The following is a 14,281-nucleotide window of genomic DNA, read 5'->3' as shown; positions in this document are numbered from 1 at the left end:
TCATCTGCTAATTTGGAGGAATAAAGGGGCATTTTCACTTCTGAAAATTATACTCATTCCTGTGGTTCAGAATTGCCCCTTACTGTCTGTGTGGTAAACTTTGAATAGCGGGGGCAGTAGGGGAAAAGACAGACTCACCACTTAAGTGAGATTTAAAYGGCTGAAAATTTAGGTGTTTTGATTTCCATCACATTGCTATGCTGATTTAAACAACCTGAGAGTCTTCCCAAGAGGACATTTCTGCTGTTGCGCCTCATGTTGAACCACCATGCCCTGGCTCAGAAGCGATCGGAAAGCACCAGCATGTGTGGAAGAGGAGCCTGTTACAGCTTAGCCTTTTGGATTATGTTTGAGATGTGCTTTTGAATGAGTAGCAGGACACTGCAGATCCCTTGTTGAAGCTGTCCTAATGTTTTTTKGGTCCTTAAATTTGGTGGTTGCATCCTTTGGTCTGTCAGTGCTGCAGCACGCTCTGTGCCAAAATTGGGGCAGGTTCACTGGGAACTGCGGGCAGGAGCGCTGCGGGCCAACTCGAGGCCGTGGGGCAGGTCCCAAAGGCACTGGCAGCCGCACTGCCACCCACCGAGCAAGCAGCCGTTAAGCCAGCAGCCGTCACACACACGCCCGCAACCAACCGTTTGAGGCAGCGGCCGTTACACGCACGGACGCGCGCGCGCCCCGCCCCTCTCCTGCACCCTCCTCTCACGAGTTTAGGCGGGAAGAGCGGGGCCGCCCCAGCGCCATCGCGATGGCGGCCAGCAGGGCCCGCTGCCTCCTCTCTCCTCGGTCCCAGTGGCTTCGCCGCTCTGCCGCGGGGCGTAGGGCAGAGGGGAGGCGGGCGCGGCACGGGGGGCGAGCTGCCCTGGTTGGCGCCGCTTTCCCCAGCCGCCTTCTTCCCCCTTCCCCCTCCTCGATGGGGGGCCGGGGGCGCAGGTGTGTTAAGCGGCCGGAGGAGCCGCGCGGCGGCCCTGAGGGGAGGGGCGGAGTGAAGCTGTGCAGATGCCTGAGGGCAGCGGGGCTCTTGTATTTCAGGGCGATAAGGGTGGTTGGTGAGGGGTGAGGATGAGTAATGTCTAGTGAGCGACTGGGGCAGAGGGGAGGGTTTGGAGAAGTGACAACGTGGAGCAGTTGAGGGAAAAAGTGTGATAGCATGGGAGGAAAGTAAACCAGTGTGGCGGCTGAATGGAGCAGAGGCTGCCATTGACCAAAAAGAGCTAGTCTTCTGTGGAGAGCAGTGGGGATTCATGGTTTGAAGTCTTTCATTACCCCCTCCTGTGGGTGAGGTCTGGAGATGGAAGCAGAGAAATGGAGGCAGTTTAGGGTGYGCAGCTTCCATGGGTCTGCTAGCAGGTTGCTGCAGCAGTGCAGTGTGGAAGTGAGCCAAAGAAACATCCTAGAGTGAAGCATGGAGAGGTCAAAACAAATCTTGAGGTTTTGTTTGCTGCTACCTTGGAACTGGTTTAAGGTGTCAGTCCTCTGGCCTGATTCCCTCCCATCTCCTTATCCCTTGTTCCCCCTCCGCAACTTGTGGGGCAGAGTTGTTCTGTTGCCTATGTTACAGATACAGAGCCAACTTCTAGAGTTATTCCAGTTTATGTTACCAGTTGCTTGATATAGATGCCAATTTAAAAAAAATATATAAAGAAAACTATTCATGAATAACAAATAAAGGTAGTTCTCCTTGCTTTCTTTACTCTCCATTTTTTTCTACAGACTTGCTAAGACTCTCCTCTGACTGAAAAAAGCCTTGCTGGGTGTTGTGTCTCTGTTATAATTCAATAAGGAGATCTTGACTAGTCTTCTATCTGGAGTGAAGAGAAGGAGAGAAGGTAAAAAATAGAATTTCTGTGTAGTGTTGGTTTCAACGTCATAGTTCTGGAGTCTGAAATTTTTGGTACGGTCATGAATGCAGAAGGTACACAGGCTTATGTCTAACTTGAAGCATATATGGAGAGCCTTTTATTCCACCAAACTCTTTAAGCTTTCAATATTAAACACGTTTAAGTTTTTAGACAAAGAACCATAAAGGTATTCAGATAATGCACTTACTAGTATGTATCCTATAGAGTTGTTGCCTGTGGAGCAGAGAAGGTAGATTGGTTCCTATTCCCATCTAACCCCTGGATATTCTGCTGTGATTCTAATTAAGATAGTGAGATGCTATTTTTGATCTGTTCATCTAATGACCTGAAATCTACTTGCTCCCATCAAATTCAAAAGCATCTCTCTCACTAAGTTAAGTGATTACTGGTGTGGGCCCTGTTTTTTTTAAGTCTGTTCCTCTCATCCCCTCCCCCCCAAGGTACTTGTTAAAGCACAAAACCCACAAAAGGTGCATATCCTCTAGAGTCAAACAGAATCAAAGAATTTCTCAAGCTCATCTTTTGAAGTAGATCTCCCCCCCCCTTCCTATTTCCTGCCTCAACCTCAGCTTTACTTCAATACAGTGGAAGTATAGCTGCCTAGTTGGGGATGATTCAGAGAAATGTTCATGTTTGGGTCTTAAAGTAACATAATCTCCAATTATATTTAATTGTTGCCTTTTCAATAGGCTGATAAACTTAGGTTATTGCTATTGCCATTGATCATGATGCTCTGTAGCAGGCAGACACAGTAACTGCTGCTAATGGAAAAGGAAAGGTATTGGAAGGAGGAGGGGAGAAGGAGGTGGGAGATAAGGTGGTGTTGGGGATTGGCTGCTTGTAATGTCAATCGCAGCTGTGGGCCCCAGCTCTTCCGCTGCTCCAGCTCTGGCTCTCCCTTGAACAGCTCCTAGAGAACAAGGCGCGCAGAGCTCAGATCACCAGCATCATGCTCCTTGGGCTTGGATCGTAGATCCCCCTCTTTGAACTTAAAATAACTACTGCGTCCATCAGCGTCCCAGACAGACCCAGAAAGAAAACAGGCGCGCAAGAGAAAAGGAGGAGGAAGAGGAAGATAAAAATCTGCAACCAAGGGGACTAAAGCAAAGAGAGAGAGAGAGAGAGCGCTTTGCTTGCCCAGCTGCAAAGTGGGAATTTAAAGAACTGCAGAGAGAGAAATTCCAGCTCTTCAGCACATATACATTGCAGACCTACAGATCCAGGTAGAAATGACATCAACAGGGAAAGAAGGCAGCGGAGCTCAACATGCACAATATGTTGGACCGTATCGTTTGGAGAAAACCCTAGGAAAAGGACAGACAGGTTGGTTCTGTTGCAGCAGCACCCGTGCTAGGAAGGTGCTGTAAGCAGCCAGTGAGGTGTTGGGGATGGGATATTTTAGGGTTCAGGTTTTCACATTTGCTGTTTCATTGGAGATAATATTCCTAAGGGATTTTTGCCTTTATTATTTATTTTTTCTTCTAAAAAAAAAAAAAAAGCCCAGAATGCTTTATGTTCATTATTCCTACTAATGGGTGTTGTTCTGATGACAGCCAAAGTGTATGCAGAGAGAGGAAAAAAAAAAAAAAAGATGATCTAGTGATGGTGAATTTCACATCATTTTTTTTCACTGCCCTACTTAGGAGTCTTTTCTTTTAATTAAATTACATTAAAATGAAAGGTTCACAGCCTGTAGTACAGAGAAGGTGGTGGTGGTAGTGGGGGAGTCACCAGCAGTATTTCATGACATCATGATTGAAAAGGGTGTAGTCCTTAAGGTGCAGTTGGTGGTGATGGGGGGGGGAATATGTACAGTATGTCTGTGGCACTGACTGCTATGGTTATTTAGAAAATATGGATGGATGGGCTGATGCTTTTGTGGGTAGGGTTTGAAATAAAAGAGGAAGAAAGGCTCAGTAGCAGAATTCATTCTGAGAAGCCTGTGTTGTTTTTTGTAGGAGGGATTGAGGGGGAAGGGAGGTTATTTTTCTTAAAGCTTGTTTATGAAACTCACCCCCCAGCAGATTTTCCTGAATGGAATAATGGCAAGAAATATTAAAAAGAGGAAACAGTGCAGTGAATTATCAGAGAGCAGGTGCTTCTACTCTACATGACAYAATTAGATCCCCTAAATGCATTCAAGATCTGGGCTTGCTGTTGCCTATATAGATAGAATATTCACTTCAAGGGCAGGGGAGCATTAACTGAAAGAAAAAGCCTTAGAAAAAAAGAAGCCTAAATGTCTTTTCTATTTAGTTTTTTTTTAATAATTATTATTTTCATTTTTTCCCTCTCATAGTAACAGGTGCAATAAGCAATGGGATCTGGCAAATTCATTGGTTTGGGACATTTTCCCCCCCACCCTCCCCAAGTGGTTTAAGACTCAAGATTATAATTTAGGGAGAGGGAAAGATCAGCCATAGCGGGGTTCTTCGGGCATGTGGATGTTAAGTGTTTTTCATTAGCATGGGATGATAAAACATGATGCATTGTGTTGTGTGGTGGTGTGTTTTTTTTTTCTTTTTTGTTTTTTGTTTTTTGTTTTTTTTTTTGCTTTTAAACCCAGCTGAGCTTTGCCCATCTGTTGTCTAAAGGATTTAATAGGCGTTTCCATCCCCAGCTGCTGCCTCTGCTCTGCCTGCTTCCTCACTGCCCTGTGTGGCAGCAGCTCTGCAGTCCGCAATTTTCTTAGGGACACAGTCAAAATCCAGATCTTTCTCTGTAAGAAGCAAGGCTCTTCTGAGATGATTGATTGTGACCCCCCCATCTTTTCTTCCTCTCCATGAACCCCATAGCAACCGTTCACAGACATGGATGAAGATGATATTGGCTTCTAGTGAAAGTGGCTTCTATTTATATTTTATTTTTTTCTGCATCATTTTTTTACTGCTGCGTGTAGCTATCTGTCACTCTTTGGATACCACCTTTATTCTTTGCATAGCTCTRTAAGCCCTTACTCATGCAGCTGTATTCTTACTAAAATCTGTTCTGATGATGATAATGAAAATTCTCTGCCAAAAATTTGCAATGTATTGGTAATAAAACTGTCCTATTTCTACATTCAATCTTTTCCTGGATACTCTAGGTGATCAAAGAGCCAGCTCTAGATGACAAATTCATTTTTGTCTTCATCACCATTTCCTTCTCTCTCTCTCACCTTCTCGGAACCCCTCCCTCCCCTTTAAATTACAATAGTGTCTGAGATTCCTGAAAATACAGCTGCATTAACCTTTTGCTCCAAATCACGTAGCCTGACGTTTTGGTACTGAAGGGTTATCTGCAGCTTTGGTTATTTTTTTCTCTGTTCTAATCTTCCTATCTTCCTCTGAAGTGATTAGAGAGGTGGGGGTGGAGGGGAGAGGAAGAGAATGTGTTTAGAGGCTTGCTGCTGTTGGCCTCTAGTTATTCAAACAGCTGGACAAGGGTGAAAGTTTTATTTTATGATTTTACCATATAATAGATCTTTATAGATAGATCTGTTTGCACACATGAATTCACATAAATGCACAGTGCAATGGTGTCACAGAAGCTGAGAGTGGGAGAGGAAGAGAAAGCTTAAAAGTAGCTGATGTCAGCCTCTTTCTTCCTTGTTATACCTGCCCTTGATCAACTGAGTAACACTGAGGTGAAATCTAACTTGGTATTAAACATGCATGGCTAAATATGGAAAAGATGCCTTCTGGTCTTCTGGCATTTTCTGTGCTAATCACATTTGGGAGCATGCAGAATGGGATAAACAGTGTGTGATATGTAGCTAGTCCTTATCCTGCTTGTTTTGGAGAATAAGCAGGGAACCTGCAGCGTTTTAGGGGACAAGTGGAGTATGAGGACCTGATTCATTGTACTGTGTTGTCATGGTGTGTAACTTTGAATTTGGGTTGCAATGGAATACAGTTGAAGGAAAATAGTAGTTCATTCTTTTACAGCTTGAGTTTGAAGCTTGGAAGATTAGGAGATAATGGCTTGCTTTTTTTTCCTTGTTTTTTCAGAGGGACAGGGGAAGAATGTAAAATCTGGAAAATGTAATGGTGAACAGAATGGAAATACAAAGTCCTACACATTTTTGCAGTGATCTTCCTAGCTATCATTTTATATTTAAAGGATTCTCATCTCTAAATTTACTTCAGATAAGCCGTTCTTGCTTTGCTCCCAGGTATATTTAATGTTATACAGGTCAGTTAATCACACTTACCTGCTCTTCACTGTGATCAAAAGAAGAGAGCTTGGGGAAGGAGGATAGGTTCACAGTTCAACACAGCCTTAGAAAGGGTGCCACAGAAGGGGAATTTAATGGTAAGTAGAACTCTGGTTTGTTGCTCTCCACGAAGCTCTTACTGATTTCCTTATTAATAGCTGAAAAAGTGTTTACCAACAGGAGCTTACTGGTGCTTGCAAAGAGGTCCAGATGCTGCTTCTGTGACATTAGTAGAAGCTGGTGACATCTGGCAGTGGGTGGGCGAAACTGACATGTAAAACCCTTCAGTTTAAATTAGTGGGTAACAAGCGTTGTTGATATTGCTTATAATTCAAAATAGAGTATGCRAAGCATGTCCTGAGAGCAGTCTTCTGTGCCAGGGCATCAAACTTACCAAGTGACTGATGCCACAAAGACAGAATTAGGGCCTCTTAGGGGGAGARGTCGGAAAAGGGCTACATAAGGCAATGCTGTGAAAAACATATGTGCTTAGGTCTCTGATAGTGGGGGTGGTGTAGGAGGCAAGGACAATTATTTTGAATAATGCAACGTAAGAATTTAACATCTATGATTTGATTAGAGCAAGGTAGTAAGACAGTTACCCATTTGCTTTTGTAATAGGCTGGATTCAGGGCATTTCCCTTGTTTTGTGCAGCTGAATGAATAGCTCTTGGAATCTGTATTTGCATGGTTTTACAGGAATACAAGCAGTAGCATAATTTTAATTATTGTGCACATTTTGTTAGACAGAAATGTTAGTATAAAAGAGGCTACTATATATACATGGGGGTGTGGGGACAGGTTGGTTTATTTAAATTTCATTGAATTATATTGTACTGCAGTTAATTATAAGAGGGTTTTATTGTCGTTAACAGTAATGAGAAAGAAGATGTGTGGAATAACATGTGGAAACAGTGTGCCTAAAAAAGTCAATCGGATGAATGTGAAGCAGTTTTAGATTTCTTATGTACATTAAACAGAGGCCCTTCTTCATTTGCCACTAATTCTGTGTGAGGTCAGCTTTTATGTATTCCTTCTTTTTCCCTGAAAGAAGAAGAAGGAATATTTTTGTTCATATCTTTATTTTGGCTTATTAACCCCTGTTTTGTCCTTGAAGCACTCTACAGTAATTCAGATCAACTGTGATGAATATTTGTTAATGAATGCAAAGATGAGAAATTAAAGTATTCCTTGTGAAGTGCTGCAGCATTTCAGAAGCTTTTCATGTGTTTTCATTTGAAGGTTGTTTATACAGGCCTCAGCATCGTTGTTTGCCGTGGCACCAAATGAATGTCCACTTGAAATTTCCAAAATGCTGGTTTGTCCCTAGGTAGGAGTTATTCTTTTCAGTTTGAAACTTGATGAAAAATGTAATGTTACTAATCCTTTTTGTCTTGTTTCTTCCATTTAATTTTAAGCCCTATTCTGCAGATATTCTGTACAAAGAATTCCACTTGAACCTAATGGCAACTTTATCATGGAAAAAGTGTAGGGATCCCTTTTCTGCATTCTACTCCATGTAACTTAGGGCTGTTTCTGTCTGCGACAATTTATCTACAAAAGCCGTCAGTTAGATGTTTAGCAATATGCTACTGGATTGTGTAAGAAGAGAAATCATATTTAGGGTCTTGGTGAATTTATTAGCCTTTTACTCAGTGAAAGCTTGAGCAGAATATGTCTTTACAGCTTAACCACCCATTTCCATGACACTGGCAGAAGCTGAAGTTGATAAATTCTTTTATTTGTCTCTGTCAAACTTTGCTGAAATTGAAAGCTTCAGATCTATTGGAGGCATATTGGTAGACCATGTGATCTCAAAGCCTCAGTTTCTTAGGTAAGTAGGCTAAAGGAAGTATGTGCTTTTTATCTATACTGTTACAATTATACTTTTTCTTTATTGAATATGGATCTAGAGAGAATCTAAGGGTACAGCTTCATGCAATGTAGCTGTATAGATGAGGATATAGCTGCAGAAGTGTAAATCATTATAATATTCCCTTACTGCATTTTATTTTTTTTTCAAATAGTATATACTTTACTAATTCTCACATAAATTATTTTTATTATGAGAATCTCTTTCAAAACAGTGAGTCTGTACCCTTTGTCATGATAGTCTGTGAGAACTTAAGTAGTTGGTTAATAAACACAGAAATACAATATTGCAAGCAGTGTTGTTGGCAATAGAGGTCTTAAGAAAAACTCTTAACAAAATGTTGTCTAGTATGCTATAGTAAGTTTGATTAATCTTCCAGTAAAGGTCGTAAGTTTTGAGGAAGTTAGTCTTTTGTTAACTTTAGATCTTTTGGTCTAATTGTTCCAAAGTACTGTTTGCCAGCATCTCCAACAGCTAGTGCTATCTTGATACACAGACCTCAAAATCAGACTACCAAATTCAGATTCCCCTTTTATATGGCTTTCATCTCTTACTAGCGAACTCCTGTTTGCCAACTATAGGGAAAATAAAATTTAGCCTTCATTCTTCTTTGAACTCTCTACAGGCCTATCTTCAGTCTTTTTATCTCAATCTTAGTAGCAAATTACTCCAGACTTGTTGAAAGAGCAAACTTTTAATTTTTATTTTCTCAGCAGACAGCTGTTAAAATTCAGATGCCCTGTCAAATGCGTAGGACCTTGTGATTATTTATGTACCTAAATTTCAGACTGCCACAGGAACTACAGAAGCAGTCATTTCAYACATACAGTTCGTGCAGTGCTCAAGCATTTTTGTACTTTCCATCAGTACTCTAGTGGCCTTTAGTGCTACTGCAGTGGGAAAGAGTATCAGAGAATGATGAGAAAGGTTGGAGAAATTTAAAATATTTCTCAATTGAATTTACCTATAGAGAGAGATTCTTTCTGTTCTCTGGAAAATCAGTGACTCCGTAAGAATAACAACTATAAGAATAATAACCATAGTATTTTGACTGGGTCCTTACAGCTGCTTTTGTAAATGGAGCAGCCAGTGATTATTTTGGATTCTCCAACATTGCAACATTTTTCAGTATATCATCCATTTGTTTTCTGTGTTACGCTTTAGGAAATATTTAATTTTGTCTACTTTATCAGCAATTGCAATTATTAACTCTATAATATGTGTTGATACCTTGATCAAAATTAGTAGACAGGGAATATAGAACAAATGTAGATGAGAAGGAAATCTAACTTTCAGAAGGAATTTTAAAGGAAATTAGTTTGGAATTAATGCTTACTGCAGTAAAAGAAACATTGTATGAGTAACAATTTATGCATGTAGGGGAGCGGTCGAAATGAGAAGAGATGGAAGCATGGATATGGATTTCTGTTGGGTTGGAGTCAAGGCAGAGACATAAATGGATGCTCAGGGTGCCTCCCTTTAAATACTGAGATACTGTAAGTTGCCCTTGTTAAGTCAATTAGTGTTTTAAGTTGAACTGACTTCATTAGGAGGAAGAACACAAAATAAATAGGATAGAATTTTTGTCCTGGATTGTTCTATTAAGATATATCCAAAAGGAGTTTTCTCTATTTGTTTTGTTATAGATAAAGACAAGGTGTTTAAYGATCCTAAACAATAATGCCATTTGTTTTGCTTATGGTAAAATGAGGAGATTATGCAACAACTGAAAATGGGACAGTCCTGTTTTTCTATAAAACATATTGATCTGTAGACTAACATGAATAATTTGCTATCAATAGGATTCTGAATGAACCTGAATCATCTTCATCTGCATTGTCTGCAAGTAGGGGGTGATTTCCTTTAAGTTTTTGTTTCAGATTGTTGACAAATAGCTATTTTTATCCTTCCCTCGCCCTCCTTTAGCTCACCCATGAATTGATTGTGCTTAATCAATATTCGAAGATTGAGTTGTATTCTTGTGTAGTCTGTTGGATATGTCATGTAGCTCTTCTGTGTTTAGATCGTTGTGCAAGTAATTCCAACATTAATTGCATGTGCAAATAGAAAATTTAATTTTCTGCACTGTTTCAAAATGATCCCGTGAGCACCCATGCTTGGAAGATGTAAAGTTTTACAGAAGGATATTTTTAAAAGTAGCACAAATGTGACTGAGTCAAACTTACTTAATTTCAAATGTACGCTTCTGGAACAYTTTAATAGTGTTCACCAAGTTCCATTTGACTTGTCCTGGATTTAATTTTAAATAGGAATGTTAACATTTTTATTAATTCTTTTTGTTCTGTTTACAAACCAGAACCATTACTGATAAAATTTATGGAAAAAAAAACACATATAAGATTTCATCATTACTTCCTAGATTTTGAAAATTACATTTAAATGGAATTTAGGTTGAACCCAGGGATTTGTGCTGACTGTCTTCATAAGTGTATTATACAGTATAGACTTAGTTGCAAGTGTTTTTTTCATGAAGTTGTCATTTGTTACACAAGTACCAGTGAGATATCCATTATCCTATAGATTGTACAAACATGGGAATACCTCATTTCTTTTATGATGACCTTGTGATACAGTTTGTAAAAGAGAATAGATGAAAGTGTATCAACTGCTGAAAATACTGCAAAGGGTATTAACAAAGAAAGCAAGATATATTTAGAAAGGAGTAAATTTGGCTTAAGTATTAATAAGTATATTAGGTTTTGATAGGGAGACTGAGGATAAAAGCAATATGGAGCAAGTGAAAATGGTAAATAATGTTGTGTATTTTCAAGCAAATCCACACACATTCTCTTGCAAATAGAACAGTTGCCTCCATAGTAGTGCAGAATAACCTTCAGGATGACACAGGTAGGTGAAGGATGGTCACTTAATGCTAGAGTAGAAAGAACAGAGACTTATCTTGAGTTGCCAGTTCTTACAGTTATATTTTGAGAAAAGTATTTGATATTTTCTCTTCCTATTTATTTCTTGAAAGCCAAAGATATTGTCAGCTGGCCTAAATTAAAGTAGCCCTAAAGCTGCCTAAATTATTCTTTCACAGAGCCCTAATAACTGGACTTTTTGACTCCCTTCAGCTTTCCTAGTTAGTTTCTGCTTTTTAGCCTTTTGTTATTACTATGCATTCCTTACATAAAGATTATTTTATATTTAAGAGGAAAAGATGTGTTTTTTTTCCTTTTTACCTTTTATTTTTTAAACTGTTATTTTTAACTTGGTGCGGTGGAAAGGGTGAGGGTAGACTGGAAGGGACCATTCCTTGTGTAGTTTACCACTGGTAACAGACTCTTCTGCAGTTTTATTTTTTTTCTAACATCTATCTGCTGATAATCACTGAGTCAAAAATGTAGGATTTTGGAAAAAGCAATAGATAGTCACGTTTTCAGTGAAAAACTTAAAGGAGATTATTATTAGTAAACAATATATTCTTAGATTTGTAACATTAACTGACAGTAAATGGGTTGATGAGGGAGAAAGGGAAGGACTGTCAAATGGCTTAGGATATGCAAATACTGTACAATTTTGTGTTCCATCTCAGTTTGAGGGGACTGTAGGCATGATAATGTTTCCAGTGAGGTGCATAACTTTTAAGTGTTTTTTTAAAAAAAAAAAAAAAAAAAAAAAAAAAAAGTTGATGGGAGAACTGTTTTCAGGCATTAATTTAGTAAGCGCTATTCTGGCTGCCTGCTTCTACTTACCAAGCAACATACTCTCTTTATATTCTGAGGCTCTTGCAATTTTGCCTTGCTACCATTTTGCAGTATATACTTAGTAATGGAGAAAAATCTGTGAGATTGCGTGTATTTTTTTTAATGGTATTTACATTACATATGTATTAATGAGCTCTGTCTTTGTAGGGTCATTCTTCTTTGTATTCAGCCTTGTGTGTTGTAAACTAAGTCCCTCTGTCGTTTAGCTATTAAAAGCACTATTGATTGGAACAAAAATAATAGAGAAGCTGTATCTGGGAAAAGCAAATTGGTCTTGACCACAAATGTGTTCGTTTTCTATTGTCCCTCTGAAGCCTGTTCCTGAACCTTTGTTTGAATCTGTCCAAGGTTGAATAGCCATCCTTCAACTGAAGATGAGAATATGCCAGGTCTTCATATTGACCCAGCAGGAAATTTTGATAGACTTGTATGGCTTTCTCTTCTTTCACTGTTTTTCCTTACTTTTTTTTCATGTAGCTATCAATGTAGACACTGTATTTTTACTCAGATGTCCTCCTGAGGAACTATGGAAAGGGCAMTGTTTTGTTGCATTTTTCCAGGATGAGGTACGCTGTAGCCCTGGTTCGTGATGTTGCCTCCTTGACCCTGTGATAGGATAGCTCATGATAGAGACACCAATAATGATGTATTTGCAGTTAAATATGACCTGATGATGAGTTATGATTTGCTTTAGGAAGTGTATGGTAGACAGTTCTGATTATTTGATCAGGAAAAAGCTTTCTTTAGAGCATTCCATTCTGCTAAAGTTTGAGCTGAATTAGCACATRACTGTGCTAAGAGTACTGAAATGCAGGCATTGCGTTTGAATTCAAACTCAAACTTGAGTAGGTGAAAATACAGCTTCCTCGTTCCAGACCCTTGTAGAGTGAAACTTGTTGTATAGTATGTTTGAATATTTCTTAAGCTTTCTGCTGATTCCACACCATCTAAGGCTTGGGTTACTCATGGACATTATATTGGCAATTCACCCTGAGTAAGTTTCATCCAGTGACTGTGTAGGCTCCTTCTAATAAACAGCCACCTGTCTGTAAAATTAAGGAATTAAGGAAAAGATTTGGCTCAGATTTTTACCATGCTAGATCTCTTCATCTCTTCCCAGTATCCTGTGCCAAAACTTGTTTCTTATTTTCAGGTTGTGAATGATAGGCAGCTTGGTTGTCACATTGATGTGACCTGCTGCCAGCAGACACAGAAGGGATCGCCAGTTTTCCTGTTGAATTTCTGGTCATCTGTGTTTTTACTTCAGTTACCCTTCTTCTTTGAACTGGAAGCAGGGACTGGCATCATAATGTAAAGATTACTAGCCAGGTATTTGRTTCTTTCTGTAATTACTGTTCAGTAAAATTAATGAAGACCTTAGAGGGAAATCTCAATAATTTTTTGATGACTTTACAGTTCCAAGACTGAGCCYTTTAATCTTTCCAGCTCTATTTAAATATAGACTGACAAGTACTGCTGGAAGAGTATGTAGAAATACTCAGAAAACAAGAACATAATTTGTTCCCAAATAAGCACATCTTACTATTAGAGGAAAAAAAGAAAGTCGAATTTTTCTTTCACTTCAGTACAGATGGATTGCCTTTGAGAAATGAATGCTGATGTATTGTGTGCTCTTCAAGAATTATTTTCTATTTTTTTTTAATCCACCCTTCACATTTCTTGCCTAGATTGTAAGTTGATGAGAATGATGACTTGTGTTATATGCGTGTACTCCCTTTCATGCTAAGGCATTAATCTTAGTTGGGCCTTTATGTGTACAGGAAATTCCATTTAAACATTAAAGAAAAAAAAATCTTTTTCCTCTGTGAGTGTGGTTGAACACTGGAACAGGTTGCCCAGAAAGGTTGTGGAATCTCTATCCTTGCAGATAGTCAAAACTCAACTGGATATGGCCCTGAGCAATCCGGTTTGAGCATTGGTGTGCATTGGACTAGGTGATCTTCAGAGAGTCCTTACAGCCTCAACTCTTTTGTGTTTCCCATGCAACTAAATAATAAATTGTTTGGAACTAATGAAGCCAGGTTTCTTCTAGGTTTGTGTGCTTTGTTTCCTCATCCTCCTACTATCACACGTTCCCTGTCTCTTGGGCTTGGCAGAGACTGTTTGTGGTGATTTGGAGCTGTCACTGCTGGCTTGTTGCTTGCTCTTAAAATACAGTAARGACTAAATCACAATTATGCTTTCCTTTGTGGGAGCATTGTTTTGTTTGTCTTTCCTCTAGACATTCAGCACTTCCCACAGAACTTACAGAATCTTTGAGACTTCCCTTACTCTGTCAAAGTTGGTTGAAATTGGATAACATATTCTGAAGCTAAGGGGAATTGCAGGCTAAGCCGGAACATYTAAATTTTATTTCCCCAGGAAGATGGACTAAAACAAAGCTGTCATAGACATCATACTTTCTCCAGATTGCATTTGGTTATGATGCTCATGACAGGAGTCCCAGTCCACTGCTATGGCATTTTGGGATTGCTGATGTACAGCTATTCTTCAGACATTGCCCATCACCTTGGTTAAGACCCTTACTCCAAAGCTGGGAAGGAAGAGTGGCACTAAGCCACACTGGGATTTCCTAGTGCTGGGAGAATTCCTCTCCCATCCC

General features: G+C 39.5%; 1 protein-coding gene across 5 annotated transcripts in view; it reads left to right on the top strand.

Annotated features, from left to right (window-relative positions):
- The first annotated feature begins 2,768 nt into the window (after window positions 1-2,768).
- The window catches only part of BRSK2 (BR serine/threonine kinase 2), a 311,178-nt gene continuing 299,665 nt past the window's right edge, over window positions 2,769-14,281 (top strand). For all 5 annotated transcript variants that reach the window (XM_085302177.1, XM_085302182.1, XM_085302181.1 and 2 more), the window contains exon 1: window positions 2,769-3,185. In XM_085302177.1, the coding sequence (XP_085158303.1) occupies window positions 3,092-3,185 (94 nt within the window). In that variant the 5' untranslated portion in view covers window positions 2,769-3,091. The remainder of the gene's footprint in view (window positions 3,186-14,281) is intronic.

The sequence above is a fragment of the Rhea americana genome, unplaced genomic scaffold, assembly GCF_003343005.1.
Source record: "Rhea americana isolate MKP2758 unplaced genomic scaffold, rheAme1 scaffold_187, whole genome shotgun sequence".
NCBI lineage: Eukaryota > Metazoa > Chordata > Aves > Rheiformes > Rheidae > Rhea > Rhea americana.
Note: the sequence above shows the minus strand (reverse complement) of the source record. Positions and strands in the feature narration are given on the sequence as shown.